Raw genomic sequence first — 26,520 nt, 5'->3', positions numbered from 1 at the left:
ACTGGTGCAGGACATGTATGTTAGACTGATGCAGGACATGTATGTTAAACTGGTGCAGGACATGTATGTTAGACTGGTCCAGGACATGTATGTTAAACTGGTGCAGGACATGTATGTTAGACTGGTGCAGGACATGTATGTTGGACTGGTGCAGGACATGTATGTTAGACCGGTGCAGGACATGTATGTTAGACTGGTGCAGCACACGTATGTTAGACTGGTGCAGGACATGTATGTTAGACTGGTGCAGGACATGTATGTTAGACTGGTGCAGGACATGTATGTTAGACTGATGCTGGACATGCATGTTCGACTGGTGCAGGACATGTATGTTAGACTGGTGCAGGACATGTATGTTAGACTGGTGCAGGACATATATGTTAGACTGGTGCAGGACATGCATGTTAGACTGGTGCAGGACATGTATGTTAGACTGGTGCAGCACACGTATGTTAGACTGGTGCAGGGCATGTATGTAAGACTGATGCAGGACATGTATGTTAAACTGGTGCAGGACATGTATGTTAGACTGATGCAGGACATGTATGTTAAACTGGTGCAGGACATGTATGTTAGACTGGTGCAGGACATGTATGTTAGACCGGTGCAGGACATGTATGTTAGACTGGTGCACGACATGTATGTTAGACTGGTGCAGGACATGTATGTTAGACTGATGCAGGACATGTATGTTAAACTGGTGCAGGACATGTATGTTAGACTGATGCAGGACATGTATGTTAAACTGGTGCAGGACATGTATGTTAGACTGGTGCAGGACATGTATGTTAAACTGGTGCAGGACATGTATGTTAGACTGGTGCAGGACATGTATGTTGGACTGGTGCAGGACATGTATGTTAGACCGGTGCAGGACATGTATGTTAGACTGGTGCAGCACACGTATGTTAGACTGGTGCAGGACATGTATGTTAGACTGGTGCAGGACATGTATGTTAGACTGGTGCAGGACATGTATGTTAGACTGATGCTGGACATGCATGTTAGACTGGTGCAGGACATGCATGTTAGACTGGTGCAGGACATGTATGTTAGACTGGTTCAGGACATATATGTTAGACTGGTGCAGGACATGCATGTTAGACTGGTGCAGGACATATATGTTAGACTGGTGCAGGACATGCATGTTAGACTGGTGCAGGACATATATGTTAGACTGGTGCAGGACATGCATGTTAGACTGGTGCAGGACATATATGTTAGACTGGTGCAGGACATGTATGTTAGACAGGTGGACTGTTCCACTTATATTGTCTTAACAATTATATTTAAAATCCAAACAATTATATTTAAATCCATACAATTATATTTAAATCCATACAATTATGTTTAAAATCCATACAATTATGTTAAAATCCATACAATTATGTTTATAATCCATAACACCCCTTCCTTTAATAGATACAGTTTAATAGCGATTCAATTTCAACGCAGTTTGTCCAAGCGCGGCTTCCCTACAAATCCGACCCGGGACATCATCTGCGCATGCGCGGGTCGAAAACGATTTGTGTTCTGCAAGTGTCGACAACTTCACGCAGGTAAAAACAAACTACTACACAATATTACTTTTGCTAATGTTGCATCTTACAACGTGTTCTTTATCTTTCTTGTCCCAAAACATTCATGTCGAGACACGAGGAAAGTTATTTAAAGTAAACACAGCAAACACAGAGAATTTCTTATTAATGCGAGTTTTTAAATAGTTACTGAACTAATGTTTTGAGTTTCTTACTCTGGTTCTGATGGTTCGGTTGTGGTAGAGATTCTCAAATCTATGAGCGCTTTTCTGTCCGTCTGGTCGAACCTGTTACTCGTGCACATGTTAGATTCCAGAAAGAAACCTGCGGTTATTCTTTTATTTCTGCCTTTTAATGATGATTTAATGAACTTTTTTAACTATTTATATTTGGTGACATTTGTTTGCTTTACCATTAGAGTCAATATGAGGTTTATTGATGAATATGTTACATTCTTAAAGTCATCTGCAAGTTTATTCCATTAAAAGTGTTTCTAACAAACAGTGACTTGTTCCTCCGGGTCCCTCAGATGTGGCTCCTGGTCGCCCTCGCCGGCCTCCTGGCTCTCTTCTGCAGCCTGGACGTGTGGTACTTCCTGCGCGCGGCCCTGGTGGTCCTGCGGGCCTGGTTCCAGCCGGTGGTCCGGGACGTGACGGGCGAGCAGGTGGCGAGCGGCCGGGTGACGCCGCACGACGTGGACCTGTGCCACATGAACAACGCTCGCTACCTGCGGGAGTGCGACTTCGCCCGCTTCGCCCTCTACGTCCGCAACGGCGTGTTCAAGGCCCTGCGAGCCCTCGGCGGGTCCATGGTGGTCAGCGCCACCACCATCCGCTACCGCAGGGCTCTTCGCATCGGCGAGGGCTTCCAGCTGCGCAGCCGCATCGTCACCTGGGACGATAAAGCCTTTTTCTTGGAGCAGAGGTTCGTCTCCTGCAGCGACGGGTTGGTGTGCGCCGTCATGTTCTGCAAGCAGAGCGTCGTGCGCAGCAGCCCGGACAAAATCATGGAGCACCTTTGTAAGAGGAAGGTGAGGACGGATGCCTTTCAGCGCTCGTGGATCGATATCTGTCTCGTCCTGGGCTGTTGTTTTAGGGTCGACAACGACACCATCTGATATGAAGTTTGGTGTCACGTGATCGTCGGAGTCGACGTGTTGCCGAAGATTCAAACCAATGTCTCTGGTTTCAGGTGGAGGTCCCCGAGTTCCCGGAGGACCTTCAGCACTGGGTGGACTTCATCTCCAGCAGCAGTCAAGCCCTCCGAGCTGAAAGTGGACTCGGCGAAAAAGACAAGAAGGCGTGAACGACGCGGACTCTTGGTTCTGGAGGTTAAAAAAAGGGAAATATTTGTGCCTTAAAACACTCGTGACGTGAACATAATGCACTTTTCAACGATGAATGAAGCCATTTTTTTTTTATTCATCTACAATGTTTACTTGTTGATATAAATTTCACTGTGAAAGCCATAAAAAAATCAATAGTAAACAACCCTTAAGGGAAGATGGAGGAAAAGATTAGTTATACTTTCTTGTTACTAAAATGTTTCTCCCACAAATAATCGGATTAAAATCCAAATAAATGATAAACTGCCGAATCGACCTCCTTGTATTTGTTTGTTTTCATCCATGTGTCTGTTGATATTTCATTAAAAATAACCTCCACACAATCTCAAAGTCAACTTTCAGGTATTTACTACACAATGTTTTTTTTTGCCTTACAAAACCTCAAATGTATTCTAATGGGTATTTTTTTTTTTTAAAGCTACTGAGCTCTGGTTAATGATTTAATTTGTTGTTGTTTTTTTACTACATAATTGTGTAAACTTTTACTCTCAAGAAGATGCTTTAACAATAATTGTCACGTGATGTTTAAAAATAACTTCATGGAAATGAACCTAAGGAACTTCTAAACGTTCATTTGTAATTTTAGTTATTATCTTACGTTAAATGACGATTTGTAATCCTTGACTGTAATTGTTTAATAATAATAATAGTTCAAAACTTTCGATATATTTCCCACCGAACGTCGCTGACGGATGGAAACGTAAATATATGTCGTGACAAATAACAAAGGTTTAATTTAAGTAACGCTTCTATCAATTGTTTAACTTTAAAGTACAGTTGGAATGGAATAAAAAAGGAAAGTTCTAGGATGACGTAACAACCCCGGAAGTTGATTCTGCCGGTGTCTCGAGCATCTGCGCCTCCAATGATATCACTCTCTCCGGGCCGGACTGTAAGTTCTTCTCGCTGTACTTCTCGTGGTATTAGATAAACCCGACATACTTCAAACTAACACGTTAATCGCCTCATGGATCCTTTAAACCCCGCAGACGAGCATCAATGAATGAGCGCCAGGAAGCTAACAGTAGCTAAGCTAACACTGCGGAGTCGCTGCAGTCAAGGTTGACGTGATGACGCGAAACACTGTTAAAAAAATACCATTTAAAGTTTAATATTTTATACATGCTGTTCAGTTTTTAGCTTGGTTGATTTTAATGTGATGTTTTTTTTGCAGCTGATGACGTTTCTCAAAGCTATATACGTCACTCAATATCTATACTCTAAAGTCAAAACAATTGTAATAACTAATATATTTGCCTTTAGATCAGTATTTTAATGTACTTTATTTTACGTTTAATTCATATTCATTTGAAAATGTCATAGAGGTGATTCATGAAAGTGAAGGACAGTTTATATTTTCTAGCATATTTACTGAAATAACTAATAATCTTGTAGTTTTAACGTCTTAAACAGCATTTTACTTTTCAAGCTTTATTTACAACAACAACAACAACAAAAAAAAAAAAGAAGCTCCTAAGCTTTGGAACGATCTTCCTCTCTTTGCGCTTGATGATCTACTGACTCCTTCAAGAAACATCTCTGTGTTTGATGATCTACTGACTCCTTCAAGAAACATCTCTGTGTTTGATGATCTACTGACTCCTTCAAGAAACATCTCTGTGTTTGATGATCTACTGACTCCTTCAAGAAACATCTCTGTGTTTGATGATCTACTGACTCCTTCAAGAAACATCTCTGTGTTTGATGATCTACTGACTCCTTCAAGAAACATCTGTGTTTGATGATCTACTGACTCCTTCAAGAAACATCTGTGTTTGATGATCTACTGACTCCTTCAAGAAACATCTGTGTTTGATGATCTACTGACTCCTTCAAGAAACATATCTGTGTTTGATGATCTACTGACTCCTTCAAGAAACATGTGTGTTTGATGATCTACTGACTCCTTCAAGAAACATATGTGTTTGATGATCTACTGACTCCTTCAAGAAACATCTGTGTTTGATGATCTACTGACTCCTTCAAGAAACATCTGTGTTTGATGATCTACTGACTCCTTCAAGAAACATGTGTGTTTGATGATCTACTGACTCCTTCAAGAAACATCTGTGTTTGATGATCTACTGACTCCTTCAAGAAACATCTGAACATCTGTGTTTGATGATCTACTGACTCCTTCAAGAAACATCTGTGTTTGATGATCTACTGACTCCTTCAAGAAACATATGTGTTTGATGATCTACTGACTCCTTCAAGAAACATATGTGTTTGATGATCTACTGACTCCTTCAAGAAACATCTGTGTTTGATGATCTACTGACTCCTTCAAGAAACATGTGTGTTTGATGATCTACTGACTCCTTCAAGAAACATATGTGTTTGATGATCTACTGACTCCTTCAAGAAACATGTGTGTTTGATGATCTACTGACTCCTTCAAGAAACATCTGTGTTTGATGATCTACTGACTCCTTCAAGAAACATCTGTGTTTGATGATCTACTGACTCCTTCAAGAAACATGTGTGTTTGATGATCTACTGACTCCTTCAAGAAACATCTGTGTTTGATGATCTACTGACTCCTTCAAGAAACATCTGAACATCTGTGTTTGATGATCTACTGACTCCTTCAAGAAACATCTGTGTTTGATGATCTACTGACTCCTTCATGAAACGTCTGTGTTTGATGATCTACTGACTCCTTCAAGAAACATCTCTGTGTTTGATGATCTACTGACTCCTTCAAGAAACATCTCTGTGTTTGATGATCTACTGACTCCTTCAAGAAACATCTGAACATCTGTGTTTGATGATCTACTGACTCCTTCAAGAAACATCTGTGTTTGATGATCTACTGACTCCTTCATGAAACATCTGTGTTTGATGATCTACTGACTCCTTCAAGAAACATCTGTGTTTGATGATCTACTGACTCCTTCAAGAAACATCTGTGTTTGATCTACTGACTCCTTCATGAAACATCTGTGTTTGATGATCTACTGACTCCTTCAAGAAACATCTGTGTTTGATGATCTACTGACTCCTTCAAGAAACATCTGTGTTTGATCTACTGACTCCTTCAAGAAACATCTGTGTTTGATCTACTGACTCCTTCAAGAAACATCTGTGTTTGATGATCTACTGACTCCTTTAAGAAACATCTTGAGACGTTTTTATTTGTTCAGGCTTCACTTGATTTTCTGTAACTCCTGTTGTGTTATCAGTTTTATCTTGATCTTTAAAATATATACTTTATTGAATATTGTTTTGATTGTTTAAGTAAATTACTTACAATTGCAAACGACAAACAGGTTTTTTCACTATATCTCCATAAAACCCAACCTCTAAAGCAGATGTTGTTTGAAACCTTCTGACCTGATGTGGTTCCAGAGAGATGTGGCTGCTGGTGCTGGGGGTTCTTCTCCTGCTCTTCTGCAACCTGGACGTCTGGTACTTCCTGCGTGGGGCCCAGGTCTTCTTCGAGGCGCTGCTGCAGCCCCGTGTCCCCGACATCCTGGAGGAGCAGAGGGTGGACGGCGTGGTTCTGCTCCACGACCTGGACTACATGGGCCACATGAACAATTCACGATACCTGCGCGAGTGTGACTTTGCTCGATTCCACCACTACATGCGTAACGGACTGTTCTTGACCTCGCGTAGGTTGGGGGCCACGCTGGTGGTCGGGGCCTCCACCATTCGATACAGGCGCTCGCTGGCCTTCCGGGAGGCGTTTGAGATCCGCACCAAAGTGCTGGGCTGGGACGACAAGGCCTTTTACCTGGAGCAACGCTTCGTGTCCAAGAAGGACGGTTTCGTGTCGGCGGTGATGCTCTGCAGGCAGAACGTCGTGCGCAGCAGCCCGGAGGACATCATGGAGGCCGTGAGCAAACGAAAGGTCGGTTCTGTTGTCATGGTGCCTTCATGTGTTCTTGTGTCCATGTGTTCTTATGTCTGTGTGTTCTTATGTCCGTGTGTTCATGTGTTCATGTGTTCATGTGTTTTTGTGTTCTTGTGTCCATGTGTTCTTATGTCCGTGTGTTCATGTGTTCATGTGTTCATGTGTTCTTGTGTTCTTGTGTCCATGTGTTCTTATGTCCGTGTGTTCTTGTGTCCATGTGTTCTTATGTCCGTGTGTTCATGTGTTCATGTGTTCTTGTGTTCTTGTGTTCTTGTGTCCATGTGTTCTTATGTCCGTGTGTTCTTGTGTCCATGTGTTCTTATGTCCGTGTGTTCATGTGTTCATGTGTTCTTGTGTTCTTGTGTCCATGTGTTCTTATGTCCGTGTGTTCTTGTGTCCATGTGTTCTTATGTCCGTGTGTTCATGTGTTCATGTGTTCTTGTGTTCTTGTGTTCTTGTGTCCATGTGTTCTTATGTCCGTGTGTTCATGTGTCCGTGTGTTTATGTCTTCATTTGTCCATGTGTTCTTATGTCCATGTGTTCATATGTCCGTGTGTTCATGTGTCCGTGTGTTTATGTCTTCATTTGTCCATGTGTTCTTATGTCCATGTGTTCATATGTCCATGTGTTCATATGTCCGTGTGTTCATGTGTCCGTGTGTTTATGTCTTCATTTGTCCATGTGTCCTTATGTCCATGTGTTCATATGTCCGTGTGTTCATGTGTCCGTGTGTTTATGTCTTCATTTGTCCATGTGTTCTTATGTCCATGTGTTCATATGTCTGTGTGTTCATGTGTCCGTGTGTTTATGTCTTCATTTGTCCATGTGTTCTTATGACCATGTGTTCATATGTCCGTGTGTTCATGTGTCCGTGTGTTTATGTCTTCATTTGTCCATGTGTTCTTATGTCCATGTGTTCTTATGTCCATGTGTTCTTATGTCCGTGTGTTCATGTGTCCGTGTGTTTATGTCTTCATTTGTCCATGTGTTCTTATGTCCGTGTGTTCATGTGTCCGTGTGTTTATGTCTTCATTTGTCCATGTGTTCTTATGTCCATGTGTTCTTATGTCCGTGTGTTCATGTGTCCGTGTGTTTATGTCTTCATTTGTCCGTGTGTTCTTATGTCCATGTGTTCATATGTCCGTGTGTTTATGTCTTCATTTGTCCATGTGTTCTTATGACCATGTGTTCATATGTCCGTGTGTTTATGTCTTCATTTGTCCATGTGTTCTTATGACCATGTGTTCATATGTCCGTGTGTTCATGTGTTCATGTGTTCATGTGTTCTTGTGTTCTTGTGTTCTTGTGTCCATGTGTTCATATGTCCGTGTGTTCATGTGTCCGTGTGTTTATGTCTTCATTTGTCCATGTGTTCTTATGACCATGTGTTCATATGTCCGTGTGTTCATATGTCCGTGTGTTTATGTCTTCATTTGTCCATGTGTTCTTATGTCCATGTGTTCTTATGTCCGTGTGTTCATGTGTCCATGTGTTTATGTCTTCATTTGTCCATGTGTTCTTATGTCCGTGTGTTCATGTGTCCGTGTGTTTATGTCTTCATTTGTCCATGTGTTCTTATGTCCATGTGTTCTTATGTCCGTGTGTTCATGTGTCCGTGTGTTTATGTCTTCATTTGTCAATGTGTTCTTATGTCCATGTGTTCATATGTCCGTGTTCTTCTGTCCGTGTGTTCATGTCTTCATGTGTTCATGTGTTCATGTGTTCATGTGTTCTTGTGTCCATGTGTTCTTATGTCCGTGTGTTCATGTGTCTGTGTGTTCTTTTAAGGTAAGGTAGAACTTTATTGTTTTTTCTAATAGCCACAACAAATACAGCAATTTTTCATTAAAAATAAATCAAAATAAAATAAGAACAAGAACAAAGAGAAATAAAGAGAAAGAACAAGATGATACAATCTAAGTCTAAAGTTAAAGATAAAGAACATAGATCAAAGAAAAACAACAAAGACAAAGGATACAAAGACTAACATGGAACAGAACATCCAGATACTTTCACTCCACTCCTGCCCCAGAACTCAGAATTGTACAATTTAATAGCCCGAGGGATGAGTCCCTGAGTCTATTTGTTTTGCACCTGGGAGGAGCATTCGTGCTGCATCTGCTTCTCTGCTCACTGATGACAGTGTTCAGAGGATGACTGTCATCATCCATGATGGACAGTAGTTTGTTCAGTGATCTCCTCTCAGCAACTGTCACCAGTGAGTCCAGCTTCATTCCAACCACAGAGCCAGCCCTCCTGATCAACCTGTTGACCTGTTGACCTGTTGACCTCCTCCTGGACACATTTCCACCCCAACACACCACAGCGTAGAACACTGGCCACCACAGACTGGTAGAACATGCAGAGGAGCTTCTTGCAGATGTTAAATGATCGAAGCCTCCTCAGAAAGTACTTCTACTCTGAACTTTCTTATGCACATGGTCTGTGTTCATTTGTCCATGTCTTCATGTGTCCATGTCTCCATGTGTCCATGTCTTCATGTGTCCATGTCTCCATATGTCCATGTCTTCATGTCTCCATATGTCCATGTCTTCATGTGTCCATGTCTTCATGTGTCCATGTCTCCATATGTCCATGTCTTCATGTCTCCATATGTCCATGTCTTCATGTGTCCATGTCTCCATATGTCCATGTCTTCATGTCTCCATATCTCCATATGTCCATGTCTTCATGTGTCCATATCTTCATATGTCCATGTCTTCATGTGTCCATGTCTCCATATGTCCATGTCTTCATGTCGCCATATGTCCATGTCTTCATGTCTCCATATGTCCATATGTCCATGTCTCCATGTCTCCATATGTCCATGTCTCCATATGTCCATGTCTTCATGTGTCCATGTCTCCATATGTCCATGTCTTCATGTGTCCATGTCTCCATATGTCCATGTCTTCATGTCTCCATATGTCCATGTCTTCATGTGTCCATGTCTCCATATGTCCATATGTCCATATGTCCATGTCTCCATATGTCCATGTGTTCATGTGTCCATGTCTCCATATGTCCATGTCTCCATATGTCCATGTGTTCATGTGTCCATATGTCCATGTCTCCATATGTCCATATGTCCATGTCTCCATATGTCCATGTGTTCATGTGTCCATGTCTCCATATGTCCATGTCTCCATATGTCCATGTGTTCATGTGTCCATGTCTCCATATGTCCATGTCTCCATATGTCCATGTCTCCATATGTCCATGTCTCCATATGTCCATATGTCCATATGTCCATGTCTTCATGTGTTCATGTCCTCATGTGTGCAGGTGGAGTGTCCAGAGTTCCCAGAGGACCTGAAACACTGGATCAGCTTCATCTCAGCGAGCAGTCAAGCTCTGAGAGCAGAGAGTGGACTGGACGAAAAGAACAAGTGAGCGTGTGTGTGTGTGTGTGTGTGTGTGTGTGTGTTCCATTGAGACACACCGTCTACACACACGTCAACACAACTGTAGTACAATAGCAAATAGATCTGGTTTCTCTCACCTGAAGAAGACACACATGAAGCCTCTTCCCTCGTTCTTCTCCTTCATCCCTGCATGTCGAGCTTCTTGTGACGCATGCTTCACAGCCTGGTGTCGACTCACAACCATGTGTGAGCGACAGGTCAGGACGCTGGTGATAGAAGAGTAAATATGCATGTTTTCATGCAAATATCACAGTTTATTTATATCACAGGACAGAGAAACGTCTGCTGATGACATGAAGCAGAAGTTTGTTTCTTTTGTTTTGACGCTGCGTCTCCAACGATCCTCAGAGGTTTTCATTTCACGTTCAAATCAAACTTGAATCATCTCCAGTGCTGGGAAACTGTCTAGATTCACAGCCGTAACATTATGACCAGCCGTGTCATGACTCGGTGAAGAAGGTGTCGCGACGAAGCAGTGGATCTGCCGTGTGACCCGTGATCACCGAGCGTCGTTATTATTATTATAACATGATTTATTTATTTAATTTATCCTTGAAGCCGTTTCAAGTACGTCGTGTGTTTACTTTCTGAAACAATCTTTTGTCATGAATGACGTTGAGAGTGCAACAGTAACAATAATCTTAATATACAGTAATAAAAAAACTCTTTAAAGAAAACTATGTGTAACAGAAATGTTCAATTTAATAAAAAAAATAAAAGAATTGTGATATTATCTAAGATAATAAGTCCAGATGGTTCACGACTCGATCATTATTTTGTTGGCAACACAATCATGAACTTGAACCCACTGCACACGAACGTCGTTTATCTCGACCATGAATGTGTGAAGCTGCCGATCCTTTGTTTTAATTCCCTTTAAACCAGCGACCTGAAGACCAAAGTAATGTATTTGTTGAGAGTGAAAGGGAAACAAAGATTCTACTTGAAAGAGAAATCATGTCTAACACTAGAGCTGCACGATATTGGAAATATGTGCGACATTCCATGTTGGTGTCTTGAAGTGCGACATCGATATTAATGCGATATATTTTTTTTTTCACATAAAAATGTAGCCACGAGAAGGAGCGAGTACTTTAGTGTCGGTCCAGGGGTTTAGAAGGAAAACAATGATATTTCCCTTCCGTTTATTTCAACGCTTCGGTGTCGACATGATGGTATAAAAATATCACTTATAACGCTCAGTCTCGCGGGACTTGCATCGGTTTCCCGCCAAATTGAGAGACATCAGAGAGGAGCCGCCGGCGCGTCACGATTTCACCAAATCAATAATAAATCCTTGTACACGCACACATATGCACACAAATGACACTAACAACTTAGCTCGTTAGCATACGGTGAAGACGGACACATAACACTTTATAAATGACGCTAACAACTTAGCTCGTTAGCATACGGTGAAGACGGACACATAACACTTTATAAATGACGTTAACAACTTAGCTCGTTAGCATACGGTGAAGACGCACACATAACACTTTATAAATGACGCTAACAACTTAGCTCGTTAGCATACGGTGAAGACGGACACATAACGCTTTATAAATGACGCTAACAACTTAGTTCGTTAGCATACGGTGAAGACGGACACATAACACTTTATAAATGACGCTAACAACTTAGCTTGTTAGCATACGGTGAAGACGCACACATAACACTTTATAAATGACGCTAACAACTTAGCTCGTTAGCATACGGTGAAGACGGACACATAACACTTTATAAATGACGCTAACAACTTAGTTCGTTAGCATACGGTGAAGACGGACACATAACACTTTATAAATGACGCTAACAACTTAGCTTGTTAGCATACGGTGAAGACGGACAGGTTTGTTTGGAAGTTTACGATCTTCTAAGAAAACAACTGAGACGAGATGAAAAGTTCTTACGATATGTTGCTTTAACAAAGGAGGTTGAAAGACACGAGTGACTGGATCACTAGTGTTTGACTAGATCATAAGTTAGTATTACTTCACTGGATCACTAGTGTTTGACTAGTTCATAAGTTAGTATTACTTCACTGGATCACTAGTGTTTGACTAGATCATAAGTTAGTATTACTTCACTGGATCACTAGTGTTTGACTAGATCATAAGTTAGTATTACTTCACTGGATCACTAGTGTTTGACTAGATCATAAGTTAGTATTACTTCACTGGATCACTAGCGTTTGACTAGATCAGACGTTTTACTTCCATGGATATACTGAGCTAAGACGCGTCGTCATAGCAACCGAGCCTAACAAGCTGCGCCGCACAGTTCACAGACGGACGGAGACGTAAACAACAACGAGACATAGAAGTACAAATTGACAACTTTACAGAACGTGACACTGATTGGTCGAAGTGCGCATTTAAGAAATAATTGATTTATACAATAAAAAATGATAAATTATCACATGTTTTCGATGCGTATATCACACGTGACAATATTGCAATATCGATATATCGTGCAGCTCTATCTAACACTGTTTAAAAATGTCATTTATTTGTGTCTTTTCTTTTCAATGCTGTCATCAATGTACCATATTTAGTGTCTCGTTATTTATCAACATTAAAAAAAACAAACGTCTCGTCGTCGTCGCTTCTTTTTGTGCACTTTTACTCTTTTTGGTTCCAGCGATTTGAACGGAAACTTGTTGAATCTACGTTTTATAATAGTTGTGAGTCAAATGTGTGGCGAGAACGAGTGATGACAGACACTCCGTGAGGCATGAAGGTCCATCTCTGGTGCCTTTGATCCTTCCGAGTCTATATGAAGCCGAGCTGGTCTGGGGTCAGCAGCTCTTTCATCCCGGGGATGTAGAGTCCAGCTCCGTGCATCTGCAGGTGAGTCGCAGGTCACCTGAGCCGACGCCCCGACTCACCGTCTCCCCCTCAGGAGCTCGACGATGGCGGAGGGCGGCGTGGTCATGGACCCGGACCAGTTCAAGTGCGTGGTGTGCCTGGACGTGCTGCAGGACCCGGTCACGCTCCCCTGCGGACACAACTACTGCTCCGGCTGCATCCGCCGCTGCTGGGACCAGGAGCAGCACCTGGGCTTCGTCTCGTGCCCCCAGTGCCGGCAGACCTTCATGCACCGGCCCGTCCTGGCCCGCAACACCCTGCTGGCCAAAGTGGTGGAGATGCTGAGGGGTCTCCGGGAGGTGCCGGAGTTCCCCGGCCAGAGTGTGGCGCAGGCGGACGACGTGGAGTGTGACGCGTGCATCGGGAGGAAGCTCCGCGCCGTGAGCTCGTGCCTCACCTGCCTGGCGTCCTTCTGCGAGGCGCACCTGCAGCCGCACCGCCAGTCGCCCGTCTTCTCGCGCCACAAGCTGGTGTCGGCGTCCAGGACCCTGCAGCAGACCGTGTGTCCGCGGCACACCAAGCTGCTGGAGGTCTACTGCCGCACCGACAAACACCTGATCTGCTACCTGTGCCTGACGGACCTGCACGAGGGTCACGACACCGTCCTGCTGGAGACGGAGGTGCAGCAGCAGCAGGTGACCCACAGGTCAACCCTTCACCAGAGTAGACATGAGGTCAAAGTTGAATGTGGAAGTTTTTTATTTAAGAATCTTTTCAATAATATTTGTTTAGTGAACATTATTGAAAGTTCGAGATTTTTATTCCAATATCTCAAAGCACGGTCGCCTCACAGCAAGAAGGTTGTTGGTTCGATCCGACCTTTCTGTGTGTAGTTAGTATGTTCTCCCCGTGTTGTGTGGGTTTACTCCGGACACTCCGGTTTCCTCCCACAGCCCAGAAACATACAGAGGTTGATTGAGAAGTTGGTGAAATTGTCCGTAGGTATGAGTGTGTGTGTGAATGGTTGTCTGTCTTTGTGTGTCCTGAGACAGACTGGCGTCCTGTCCAGGGTGTCCCCTGCCTCTCGCCCTGTGATACTGGGATAGACTCCAGTCTCCCCGCGACCTCGGTAATGGATAAAGCGGTAGAAAATGAATGAATAAATGTTGGTATAATAGAGTCTCCAGACTAAACCAACAGAGCACCGAGCTACTGATCAATCTTTCAGCCAATCATGCGACGCACAGACGATCACATGACGATCACACAGACATTAAGACACTTTTGATTTAAATTCTAGTTGCTTCACTTTTATCAGTTTTTCCATCTTGTGTTTACTATTAAAACATGATTTTTATTTTTCTGCTTATTTATTTGTTACATATATTGATTAAAATTGTATTTTTTTTTAAAAAGATATGCTTTGTAGAGACGTTGATATGACGAATATTTACTTTAATTCAAAATTATATATAATAATTACATATAAATGTTGTTTTAAAAGAGTGTTAAAAGTAAGTTAAGTGTAAAAGTAGTATTTCAAGTGACATAATGTCTGCAGCACCAGGTGGGAGACCTGAAGCTTCAGTCTCAGCTGAAGAACCAGCAGAGAGAGAACTTGGCTCAGCAGCTCAACGACGCCATCTTCACTCTGGCCGTGAGTCACATGACCCGAGCGCCGCTCCAGTCCGGCTTGAACCCGTCTGTGTTCGTCCTCCAGCGCTCGGCCGAGGCAGCGGTCAGTGGCAGCGACGCCATCTTCGGCGAGCTGTCGCACACGCTGGAGATGAAGCGTCAGGAGGTGAAGGATCTGATCCAGTCGCAGGAGATGTTGGCCGTCAGCAGAGCCGAGCAGCTGCTGGTGCAAATCCAGAGGGACATCGCTGAGCAGAAGACCAGAGAAGCTGAGCTGGACAACCTGTGTCAGACCACTGACCACTTCCTGTTCCTGCAGGTACACACACACTTATACACACAGACATGTGTACACACACACACACACACACACACTTATACACACAGACATGTGTACACACACGTCTCCTGAATCAAGTTAATTACACACACACACACTCACATTTGTACACACACACGTCTCCTGAATCAAGTTAATTACACACACACTCATATATGTACACACACACACACTTGTACACACAGACATGTGTACACACACACACACACACGTCTCCTGAATCAAGTCAAGGACACACACACACACACACACACACTTATACACACAGACATGTGTACACACACACACACACACTTATACACACAGACATGTGTACACACACACACACACACACACTTATACACACAGACATGTGTACACACACACACTTATACACAGACATGTGTACACACACACACACACGTCTCCTGAATCAAGTTAATTACACACAAACACACACTCACATTTGTACACACACACACACACACACACACGTCTCCTGAATCAAGTCAATGACACACACACACGTCTCCTGAATCAAGTTAATTACACACACTCACATATGTACACACACACACACACACACACACACACACACGTCTCCTGAATCAAGTTAATTACACACACACACACTCACATTTGTACACACACACACACACGTCTCCTGAATCAAGTTAATTACACACACACTCACATATGTACACACACACACACTTGTACACGCAGACATGTGTACACACACACACACACACACGTCTCCTGAATCAAGTCAAGGACACACACACACACACTTATACACACAGACATGTGTACACACACACACACACACTTATACACACAGACATGTGTACACACACGTCTCCTGAATCAAGTTAATTACACACACACACACTCACATTTGTACACACACACGTCTCCTGAATCAAGTTAATTACACACACACTCACATATGTACACACACACACACTTGTACACACAGACATGTCTACACACACACACACACACACACACGTCTCCTGAATCAAGTCAAGGACACACACACACACACACACACTTATACACACAGACATGTGTACACACACACACACACACTTATACACACAGACATGTGTACACACACACACTTATACACACAGACATGTGTACACACACACACACACGTCTCCTGAATCAAGTTAATTACACACAAACACACACTCACATTTGTACACACACACACACACGTCTCCTGAATCAAGTCAATGACACACACACGTCTCCTGAATCAAGTTAATTACACACACTCACATATGTACACACACACACACACACACACGTCTCCTGAATCAAGTCAATGACACACACACACACATGTACACACACACACACACACACACGTCTCCTGAATCAAGTCAATGGCACACACACACACACACTCACATATGTACACACACACATATGTACACACACGTCTCCTGAATCAAGTCAGTGACCCCCACACACACACACATATGTACACACACATTTTCTGAATCAAGTCAATGATACACACACACACCTCCTGACCCATGCTAAACATACACAAACACATGTACACACACACACGCACACCCCTGTACAGACACATCATCTGAGCCATGTCAATCATACTCAAACACACACACCAACGTGCACACCTGTGTACACACACATCTCCTGTCTCAGGTCAATAATACACACACACACACATGTACACACACACGTCTCCTGACACGTCAATGATAGACACAAGTACACAATCACGCACAGACACAAACACTTAAGTTACAACCAGATGTTTTACTTTCCATTTTCCTTCTCACGTTGAGGTTATATCTTCATTTATTGATTATTGATTATCGATCATGGATTGGACAGAACTTTGCGTCGCTCCAGTCTCAGCCCGACCCGCCTCTGCCCTCCATCTCCGTGGACACCAGCGTGTGTTTCCGCTCCGTGCTCAGAGAAGTGTCGACCTACAAGGCGTCGCTGCAGGACGTGTTCGACCAGAGGAGCGGACGCATCTACGACAGAGGTCAGGGGTCAGAGGTCGAAGGGCCTTCCGCGAGGCCGACGGACTCACTTGTCTTCTTGTGTTCAAGTCAAGAGAACCAAGATCGTCGTTTCACCAGAACCGGACCTGCAGCTGAGTCGCCTGCTCATCGCGGACGATCTGTTTCCTGCAGCGACAGGTGAGTCCGAACAGGTGACGTGAGGAAGAACCTCGGAGTCACCTGTGTGTCGTGACTCGTTCTTGATTGACAGGTCGACGCCTCGGCCTGGATCAAAGTGCCGTCAGTCCGGTGGGGACGTCCTCACCCGTGGGCTGCCTGCAGCTGACCTTCAACCCCTGGGCCTCCTGAAGCTGACCTTCGACCCCTGGGCCTCCTGAAGCTGACCTTCGACCCCTGGGCCTCCTGAAGCTGACCTTCGACCCCTGGGCCTCCTGAAGCTGACCTTCGACCCCTGGGCCTCCTGACGCTTCCATGAGTCCAGGAACTGATCCATCACGACACTCGTGATGAACAAATGACACTTTCAAGAGTTTCAAGTCACAATAACTTTTTTCCTGTTAAAACAGTTAACAAATTTATCTCAATTAATCTTGCGCGAACACGAGAAGAAAATATATATATATTTTCAATTCTTTATTGTTTAATTTCCTTTGATCTTCGTCAAATAGATCTAAAGAAAGGTCATAACGATTATTTAATTCAAATCTTTATAGGAGGCAGAACTGCGACGCAAAAACCTTCTACTTCCACAGGAATAAATAAACCACTTTTGTTGATTTTGTTTGTGAATTACTTTTATATCTATATTATGTTTATTTAATTCGTCACAAACGTTTGGACTTTACCCTCTTTCTCCGGCCAGCAGGTGGCGGTACCGTCTAACGAAGAAGGATGGCGCTCTAAACTACGTCACACAGAAGAAGAGTAACTTTATTTGTTCTGCAGGAAGCTGCTACAGACCTTCTACCAGTCTGTGGTAGCGAGTGCCCTCCTGTACTCAGTGGTGTGCTGGGGGGGGGCAGCCTAAAGAAGAAGGATGCTTCACGCCTGGATAAACTAATAAGGAAGGCAGGCTCTGTTGTAGGCACGGAACTGGACAGTCTGACATCCATAGCTGAGCGACGCTCCCTCAACAGGCTCCTGTCCATCATAGACAATCCATCCTCTTCACAGCACCATAGACAGAGGAGCAGCTTCAGTGACAGACTGACCCCTGCTGTCAATGTCCTGCTCCACTGAAAGACTGAGGAGATCTTTCCTCCCCCATCAGACTCCTCAACGCTCATCTGCAGACTCATCCCATTCTTTTTAACGTTTGATATATTTTTTAAATATTTTTATTTTATTCTATTTTGTTTTTTTTGCTTTTTTCCCCTTTTTATACATATGTTTCAGTATATTTTAGACTGTACATAACTTGCATGCCTCTGTGTTCTATCTCTTTGTAACATTTTCTGGAGCTGCTGAACCGTGAATTTCTCTAAGGACATGAATAAAGTATCTATCTATCCATCTATCAAACGTTCTATCAAGTGCACCGTCTGTCTCCGGCCAGCAGGGGGCGGCACCTCGGCTCGAAGAACGCTCCACGCTGCGCTGCGACACAGAAGAAGCGACAGTTGTTGTTTGTTGATCCGCAGGTTCGATGGCTCAGGGCGGGGTGGTCGTGGACCGGGACCAGTTCAGCTGCTCCGTGTGCCTGGAGGTCCTGAGGGACCCGGTGACGATCCCGTGCGGCCACAGCTACTGCTCGAGCTGCGTCACCAACTACTGGGACCAGGACGAGTACCTGGGCGTGTTCCTGTGCCCGCAGTGCCGCCACAGCTTCAGCCCGCGGCCGCCGCTGGCCCGCAACACCCTGCTGGCCAAACTGGTGGAGCGCTTCCAGGAGACGGGTCTCCAGGAGGTCCCGGAGTTCCCGAGCCAGAGTGTGGCGCAGGCGGATGACGTGGAGTGTGACGCGTGCATCGGGAGGAAGCTCCGCGCCGTGAGCTCCTGCCTCACCTGCCTGGCGTCCTTCTGCGAGGCGCACCTGCAGCCGCACCACCAGTCGCCCGCCTTCGCGCGCCACAAGCTCGTGTCCGCGTCCAGGACCCTGCAGCAGACCGTGTGCGCGCGACACACCAAGCTGCTGGAGGTCTACTGCCGCGCCTGCGCACAGCTCATCTGCTCGCTGTGCCTGACGGACCTGCACAAGACGCACGACACCGTCCTGCTGGAGACGGAAGTGACGCAGCAGCAGGTAAACTGTGCTGCAGCTTCGGCGACCGTCGGGTTTTGATGACGTCATCGTGTTGACACCGGAACTGCGCTCAGACAAAAATCGCGTTAATATTTACAATTATTTAAACGAAATAAATGCTAAAATTAAAGGATACAGGATAAATGATCAAGTATTGAAGTTATTAAAACGTGTTTTTATACCAGAAAATGTATCGAAGCTCGTTTGATGTTTAAATATTATTGTTTTATTTGTTCAGGCTTTTCCTTGATTTCCTGGAACTATTGTGTTTGTCTCAGTTTTATCTTGACCTTTAAAGTATATACTTTATTGAATATTGTTTTGATTGTTTAAGCGCTTTGTGACCCATTTTAAAGATCAAGATAAAACTGATGACACAACAGGAGTTCCAGAAAATAAAGGAAAAGCCAAACAAATGACAAATAAACAACTAATAAACAAATAAAAACGTCTTAAGATGTTACTTGAAGGAATCTTATCCAACTTCTACTAACACTTAAATTAAACGAACAGAATATAATGTCACATATTGAAATAAACTAAAGTCCAGAGGCAGCTCAGTCTAACTTCTACTCATACAAAAACAAGTATTGAAATAGAAACGTGTGTTTATTAAGGTTGTGTTTAAATCAAACGGATAAAAAAAAATAAATACTTGAATCCATAACTTTAATCCTTATTTCGCGTTAAAACAGTTTTTTTTTTATTAATTAAGAAATGTTGCAGTTCCGTAGACGACCACTAGATGAAGGTTGTTACTTTATTATTGTTCATTTTATTATTTTTGTTGTCTTTGTTCCTTTGATCTACGTCACAATAAACCTCAAGCGAGTATTGAAATAAAAAAATGGTTTAATATCACAAATGTGTCAAATTTCGTCTGATATATAATAAATAAAACAAAGTATTACAAATAACATGACTTTTGTATTAAACTGATGTAAATAATTAAAGTTAAATTGATTGTGTTGTCATGGTAACTGACTGTGTGCAGAGGAATCTCAGCGACTTGAGGCAACAGGCGCAGCTGTGGGTTCATCAGAGAGAGAAACAGGTTCAGGATCTCAGTCAAGCCATCGTCTCTCTCACCGTAAGTGTCTCGCTCGCCCACGCTCCCTCTCCTCGCTCGCCCTCGCTCGCCCACGCTCCCTCTCCTCGCTCGCCCACGCTCCCTCTCCTCGCTCACCCACGCTCCCTCTCCTCGCTCACCCTCGCTCGCCCACGCTCCCTCTCCTCGCTCGCCCACGCTCCCTCTCCTCGCTCGCCCACGCTCCCTCTCCTCGCTCACCCTCGCTCGCCCACGCTCCCTCTCCTCGCTCGCCCACGCTCCCTCTCCTCGCTCACCCTCGCTCCCTCTCCTCGCTCACCCTCGCTCGCCCACGCTCCCTCTCCTCGCTCGCCCACGCTCCCTCTCCTCGCTCACCCACGCTCCCTCTCCTCGCTCGCCCACGCTCCCTCTCCTCGCTCGCCCACGCTCCCTCTCCTCGCTCACCCTCGCTCGCCCACGCTCGCCCACGCTCACCCTCCCTCTCCTCGCTCACCCTCGCTCGCCCACGCTCTCCTTGCTCGCCCACGCTCCCTCTCCTCGCTCGCCCACACTCACCCTCGCTCTCCTCGCTCACCCTCTCCTCGCCCACGCTCCCTCTCCTCGCTCGCCCACACTCACCCTCGCTCTCCTCGCCCACGCTCCCTCTCCTCGCTCGCCCACCCTCACCCTCCCTCTCCTCGCTCACCCTCGCTCGCCCACGCTCTCCTCGCTCGCCCACGCTCCCTCTCCTCGCTCGCCCACACTCACCCTCGCTCTCCTCGCCCACGCTCCCTCTCCTCGCTCGCCCACCCTCACCCTCCCTCTCCTCGCTCACCCTCGCTCGCCCACGCTCTCCTCGCTCGTCCACGCTCCCTCTCCTCGCTCGCCCACACTCACCCTCGCTCTCCTCGCTCACCCTCTCCTCGCCCACGCTCCCTCTCCTCGCTCGCCCACACTCACCCTCGCTCTCCTCGCTCGCCCACGCTCCCTCCCTCTCCTCGCTCGCCCACGCTCCCTCTCCTTGTTCCCTCTCCTTGCTCGCCCACACTCACCCTCACTCTCCTCGCTCGCCCACCCTCGCTCTCTTCGCTCGCTCTCTTCGCTCGCCCACCCTCGCTCTCCTCGCTCGCCCACCCTCGCTCTCCTCGCTCGCCCACGCTCCCTCTCCTCGCTCGCCCACACTCACCCTCGCTCTCCTCGCTCGCCCACCCTCGCTCTCCTCGCTCGCCCACGCTCCCTCTCCTCGCTCGCCCACACTCACCCTCGCTCTCCTCGCTCGCCCACCCTCGCTCTCTTCGCTCGCCCACCCTCGCTCTCTTCGCTCGCCCACCCTCGCTCTCTTCGCTCGCCCACCCTCGCTCTCCTCGCTCGCCCACCCTCGCTCTCTTCGCTCGCCCACCCTCGCTCTCCTCGCTCGCCCACCCTCGCTCTCCTCGCTCGCCCACGCTCCCTCTCCTTGTTCCCTCTCCTTGCTCGCCCACACTCACCCTCACTCTCCTCGCTCGCCCACCCTCGCTCTCTTCGCTCGCCCACCCTCGCTCTCCTCGCTCGCTCACCCTCCCTCTCCTCGCTCGCCCACCCTCCCTCTCCTCGCTCGCCCACCCTCCCTCTCCTCGCTCGCCCACGCTCACCCTCCCTCTCCTCGCAGGCCTCGTCTCGCACGGCGTCGGACGCCAGCGACGCCACCTTCGGCGAGCTGATGCGCGCCTTCGAGGTGAAGCGCTTCGAGGTGCGCGAGCTGGTCAGAGCTCAGGCCAACATGGCCGTCAATCAAGCCAAGCAGCTGCTGGAGAAGATCCAGAAGGAGGTCACGGAGGTCAAGAAGAACGAAGCAGAGCTGGAGAGGCTGAGCCAGACGGACGACCACGTGCTGCTGCTGCAGGTCACATATAGATATATACATGTGTATATATCTATATACACATGTGTATATAGATATATACACATGTATATACACATGTGTATATCTATATACACATGTGTATATCTATATACACATGTATATATAGATATATACACATGTATATATCTATATATACATGTGTATATCTATATACACATGTATATATCTATATACACATGTATATATATCTATATACACATGTATATATCTATATATAATAATAATAATAATAATAATAATCTTTATATACACACACATATATTTACATACACATGTGCTGCTGCTGCAGGTCACACACGTATATATATATACATATATATACACATATATATACATACGCACACACACATATATATATACACGCACACACACATATATACACACACACACAATTATTTAATTGATCAACAACTGAATAATTGAGTCTTTACGTTGATGTTTGTTGCTGCAGAGATGTCAGTCTCTGGGTTCATTCGTTCCTCCCTCCACGTTGCCTCCCTTCACCTTTGACCCCAACCCCACCTTCGACCCGGTGGTTCTGGCCGTGTCCGAGTTCAAAGGGTTGCTGGAGGAGATCTCCCAGGACGGGTTCGTGGGCATCTACGAGAGAGGTAGGAGGTCCAGGACGCCGGCGCCGCTCACGCTAACTCTGATCTGGTCCTGCAGTCAAACAAGTGTCCGTCGTCACCAGCCCGGTCCAGGGGGGCGCAGCCGAGCCGGGCCTGAGCGGGTCCTCCTCCCACGCAGCAGAACCAGCAGGTGAGGGATCACGCGTCACAGAGACAAACGTTGAAGTATTGATGAGACATTCATGGTCCTCAGAGAATCTTCCTCCTCTGGGTCTGGACCAGAGACCAGTTCTACCCACAAACCCCTTCCTGCTTCCTGGACCCACCTTTAACTTCTTAGGTGAGTTAAATTCATGATGATGATGATGATGATGATGAGGAGGAAGAGGAGGAGGAGGATGATGATGATGATGATGATGATGATGATGATAAAGATGAAGATGAAGATCATGATGAGGATGATAAAGATGAGGAGGAGGAGGATAGTGAGGATGATGAAGAGGATGAGAATGATGAGAATGATGAGGAGGATGAAGATGATGATGATGAGGATTAGAATGAAGATGATGATGATGAAGAGAATGAGAATGAAGGTGATGATGATGAAGATGATGAAGAGGATGAGAATGATGAAGAGGATGATGATGATGAAGATGATGAGGAAGAGGAGGATGAAGGTGATGAAGATGATGAAGAGGATGAGAATGAAGATGATGAAGAGGATGAGAATGATGAGGAAGAGGAGGATGAAGGTGATGAAGATGATGAGAATGAAGGTGATGATGATGATGAAGAGGATGAGAATGATGAGGATGAAGATGATGAAGAGGATGAGAATGAAGGTGATGAAGAGGATCATGATGATGAAGAGGATGAGAATGATGAGGAAGAGGAGGATGAAAGTGATGAAGAGGATGAGAATGAAGGTGATGGTGATGATAAAGATGATGAAGAGGATGAGAATGAAGGTGATGATGATAAAGATGAAGAGGATGGTGATGAGAATGAGGATGATGATGATGATGATGATAAAGATGAGGAGGAGGAGGATAGTGAGGATGATGATGATGAGGAAGATGATGATGATGAAGAGGATGAGAATGATGAGGAAGAGGAGGATGAAGATGATGATGATGAGGATTAGAATGAAGATGATGATGAGGATGAGAATGAAGGTGATGATGATGAAGAGGATGAGAATGAAGGTGATGAAGATGAAGAGGATGATAATGATGAGGAAGAGGAGGATGAAGGTGATGAAGAGGATGAGAATGATGAGGAAGAGGAGGATGAAGGTGATGAAGAGGATGAGAATGATGAGGAAGAGGAGGATGAAGGTGATGAAGAGGATGAGAATGATGAGGAAGAGGAGGATGAAGGTGATGAAGAGGATGATGAAGAGGATGAGAATGATGAGGAAGAGGAGGATGAAGGTGATGAAGAGGATGAGAATGATGAGGAAGAGGAGGATGAAGGTGATGAAGAGGATGAGAATGATGAGGAAGAGGAGGATGAAGGTGATGAAGAGGATGAGAATGATGAGGAAGAGGAGGATGAAGGTGATGAAGAGGATGAGAATGATGAGGAAGAGGAGGATGAAGGTGATGAAGAGGATGATGAAGAGGATGAGAATGATGAGGAGGATGAAGGTGATGAAGATTAAGAAGATTAAGAGGATGAGAATGAAGATGATGAAGAGGATGAGAATGAAGGTGATGATGATGAAGATGAAGATGATGACATGACAACATAAAAACTATACAAACATCTAAATAAATAAAATAATGACTAAATAATCACATTCAAACTTCACTCAATGATCTTCTGTCTAAAACATTAAATGTTTATCAAATGAATGTGGAGTCAAGAGCGCTTTAAACCTTTTATTAAAGTAGTCGTTCCTCATAGTGTCCGCTAGAGGGAGACAAAGAAACTGAACTTCTTAGTTGATATTTTTCATTTAATAAAAAAGTGTTTTTCTTAATAGTTTAATATGTTTACTGTATGTCTTAATAATATTATTATTTTGTGAACTGCTGTGATAACTTTAATTTAAAGAATTAAGTAATTTCTTACTTTTAGACAAAAAACATTTTTCATCTGATAAACCCTTTATTTACGTTGTCATTCCCCATAGTGTCCGCTAGAGGGCGACATCAATATTTTGTATTTAAAATGTTTTTTAACGCGTTAAACCCCCAACCCCCCCCCCCAACTTAAATTTACAGAATAAAATAATTTCTTACTTTAAGACAAAACCACATTTTTAGTCGATAGTTTTCACCTGATGAACCCTTTTTTCACATCGTCATTCCTCAGCGTGTCCACTAGAGGGCGACAAAACATTGATACTATTTTTCAACTGGACACTTAAAGACTCATTTTATTAACACAAATTAAACATTAAATCGTATTTTTTCACCTGGACAAACGCCTTATTTAAATGTAATTATTGATTGTGTCCACTAGAGGGCGACAAAACATTGATACTATTTTTCAACTGGACACTAAAAGACTCATTTTATTAACACAAATTAAACATTAAATCGTATTTTTTCACCTGGACAAACGCCTTATTTAAATGTAATTATTGATTGTGTCCACTAGAGGGAGACAAAACATTAATACTTAGTTGCTATTTTCCACCTGGACACTTAAAGTCTCATTCTTTAACAAATTAAAAGTTCAATTGTTTTTTTTTTTTGTTTTTTTTTACCTGACAAACGCTTTATTTAGATGTAATTGTTGAATGTGTCCACTAGAGGGAGACAACACATTGATACTATTTTCCACCTGGACACTTAAAGTCTCAATTTTTAACAAATTAAACAATACATTTTTTTTTTGTTGTTTCACCTGACAAACGCTTTATTTAGATGTAGTTGTTGATTGTGTCCACTAGAGGGAGACAAAGACACGTTGATGTTGTTGACTCTAGTTTTGTTCTGTCGTCACAGGAGGTTCTAAGGTCTCGACCGGTGATCGGCGGAAACACATGCAGCGACGCATTCACGCCAGGAGGAAGTAGAAGAAGATTCTATTTGATTTTGATTTTATATTTTGACTTTATTTGATTCATCTTTAGGTTCCAAGTGTTTTATTAATTTATATCTGGTGCTTTAATTCACTTGAAAGAAATATTATTTTAACTTGTTTCATGACGTGTTTCAGACGAATAAACACAACCATGTGAAGCTTCAGTGTTTTTAATCTGGTGTTTGAACAATAAACACAACCATGTGAAGCTTCTGTGTTTTTAATCTGGTGTTTAAACAATAAACACAACGTTTGGACTTGTTTTTGTCGTGAAACTGGTTTATTTGACTAAAGTCACGCATGAGCGGAAAATACTGGTCTTTGTTGACTTGACTGACCTGAGGCTTCACCTGAAACCTGAGAGTCCTGAGCTGCGTTCAGGTGCACAAATATATATATATATATATATATATATATATACATATAATCAATCGTACATTTACAGAACAGTTCTTCTGAATTAAAGTCATATAGACAAAATCATTTTTACTTGTATTTCTCTGTATGTTAGATTTAGTTTTTGTCTTGTTTTTTCAAACCTGGAAATAAAATAATACGAAAAATCATTGGATCTATAAAATATATTATATGTAGATAAATATGTAAGCGTGAGGATCAGTAAACCTTTGATGAAAATACTTTAATTTATTTGTGTAAACGTTCACACAAAAAATACTTACAAGTAAAATATAAGAACCTTTTATTGTAAGTGTTGTAAACAAAACAAATGAATTTATAAATTACAAAAACGTTCAAGAAAAAAGATAAAATCTTACAAACACGTTGAAAAAGGCGCGTAAATG

At 44.0% G+C, this 26,520-nt stretch overlaps 4 protein-coding genes across 6 annotated transcripts; all 4 read left to right on the top strand.

Moving 5' to 3' along the window:
- Nucleotides 1-1,505: 1,505 nt before the first annotated feature.
- Nucleotides 1,506-3,138, top strand: LOC148064197 (protein THEM6-like). Its single transcript, XM_087810639.1, has 3 exons — nt 1,506-1,559; nt 2,068-2,568; nt 2,730-3,138. The coding sequence occupies exons 2-3, from the start codon at nt 2,068-2,070 to the stop codon at nt 2,841-2,843; spliced, it is 615 nt and encodes a 204-aa protein (XP_087666765.1). The 5' UTR covers nt 1,506-1,559; the 3' UTR covers nt 2,844-3,138.
- A 573-nt stretch (nt 3,139-3,711) lies between these two features.
- On the top strand, nt 3,712-11,633 carry LOC148064196 (protein THEM6-like). The gene is made up of 3 exons (XM_087810640.1): nt 3,712-3,775; nt 6,235-6,739; nt 10,028-11,633. Exons 2-3 carry the CDS (start codon nt 6,239-6,241, stop codon nt 10,133-10,135), a joined length of 609 nt encoding a protein of 202 aa, XP_087666766.1. The 5' UTR covers nt 3,712-3,775; nt 6,235-6,238; the 3' UTR covers nt 10,136-11,633.
- Nucleotides 11,634-12,873: 1,240 nt separating this feature from the next.
- On the top strand, nt 12,874-17,716 carry LOC148064195 (E3 ubiquitin-protein ligase TRIM47-like). Of its 3 annotated transcripts, none has more exons than XM_087810633.1 (7): nt 12,874-13,016; nt 13,069-13,669; nt 14,542-14,631; nt 14,695-14,928; nt 16,804-16,960; nt 17,028-17,117; nt 17,191-17,716. In XM_087810633.1, exons 2-7 carry the CDS (start codon nt 13,079-13,081, stop codon nt 17,286-17,288), a joined length of 1,260 nt encoding a protein of 419 aa, XP_087666759.1. In that variant the 5' UTR covers nt 12,874-13,016; nt 13,069-13,078; the 3' UTR covers nt 17,289-17,716. The 3 variants fall into 3 exon arrangements, with proteins under 3 accessions (XP_087666759.1, XP_087666758.1, XP_087666757.1); XM_087810632.1 differs by having other exon boundaries at nt 14,536-14,631; XM_087810631.1 differs by having other exon boundaries at nt 13,069-13,708; nt 14,536-14,631.
- Nucleotides 17,717-17,910: 194 nt separating this feature from the next.
- On the top strand, nt 17,911-25,978 carry LOC148064194 (tripartite motif-containing protein 29-like). The gene is made up of 7 exons (XM_087810630.1): nt 17,911-19,182; nt 20,177-20,272; nt 21,858-22,091; nt 22,564-22,723; nt 22,779-22,871; nt 22,935-23,021; nt 25,639-25,978. Exons 1-7 carry the CDS (start codon nt 18,586-18,588, stop codon nt 25,707-25,709), a joined length of 1,338 nt encoding a protein of 445 aa, XP_087666756.1. The 5' UTR covers nt 17,911-18,585; the 3' UTR covers nt 25,710-25,978.
- Nucleotides 25,979-26,520: the final 542 nt, after the last annotated feature.

This window comes from Callionymus lyra, chromosome 16, assembly GCF_982586985.1.
Source record: "Callionymus lyra chromosome 16, fCalLyr1.hap1.1, whole genome shotgun sequence".
Lineage (NCBI taxonomy): Eukaryota > Metazoa > Chordata > Actinopteri > Syngnathiformes > Callionymidae > Callionymus > Callionymus lyra.
The sequence above is the reverse complement of the archived record's forward strand: the minus strand, read 5'-3'. Positions and strand labels throughout refer to the sequence as shown.

Coding starts and splice junctions, on each gene's coding strand:
- LOC148064195 (XM_087810631.1), top strand. CDS start 13,079: ATGGCGGAGGGCGGCGTGGTCATGGACCCGGACCAGTTCAAGTGCGTG. Junction 14,929..16,803: donor ACCACTTCCTGTTCCTGCAG/GTACACACACAC, acceptor TGGATTGGACAG/AACTTTGCGTCGCTCCAGTC. Junction 17,118..17,190: donor TCTGTTTCCTGCAGCGACAG/GTGAGTCCGAAC, acceptor CTTGATTGACAG/GTCGACGCCTCGGCCTGGAT.
- LOC148064194 (XM_087810630.1), top strand. CDS start 18,586: ATGGCTCAGGGCGGGGTGGTCGTGGACCGGGACCAGTTCAGCTGCTCC. Junction 19,183..20,176: donor CGGAAGTGACGCAGCAGCAG/GTAAACTGTGCT, acceptor GACTGTGTGCAG/AGGAATCTCAGCGACTTGAG. Junction 22,724..22,778: donor CGTGGGCATCTACGAGAGAG/GTAGGAGGTCCA, acceptor CTGGTCCTGCAG/TCAAACAAGTGTCCGTCGTC.
- LOC148064197 (XM_087810639.1), top strand. CDS start 2,068: ATGTGGCTCCTGGTCGCCCTCGCCGGCCTCCTGGCTCTCTTCTGCAGC. Junction 2,569..2,729: donor AGCACCTTTGTAAGAGGAAG/GTGAGGACGGAT, acceptor CTCTGGTTTCAG/GTGGAGGTCCCCGAGTTCCC.
- LOC148064196 (XM_087810640.1), top strand. CDS start 6,239: ATGTGGCTGCTGGTGCTGGGGGTTCTTCTCCTGCTCTTCTGCAACCTG. Junction 6,740..10,027: donor AGGCCGTGAGCAAACGAAAG/GTCGGTTCTGTT, acceptor TCATGTGTGCAG/GTGGAGTGTCCAGAGTTCCC.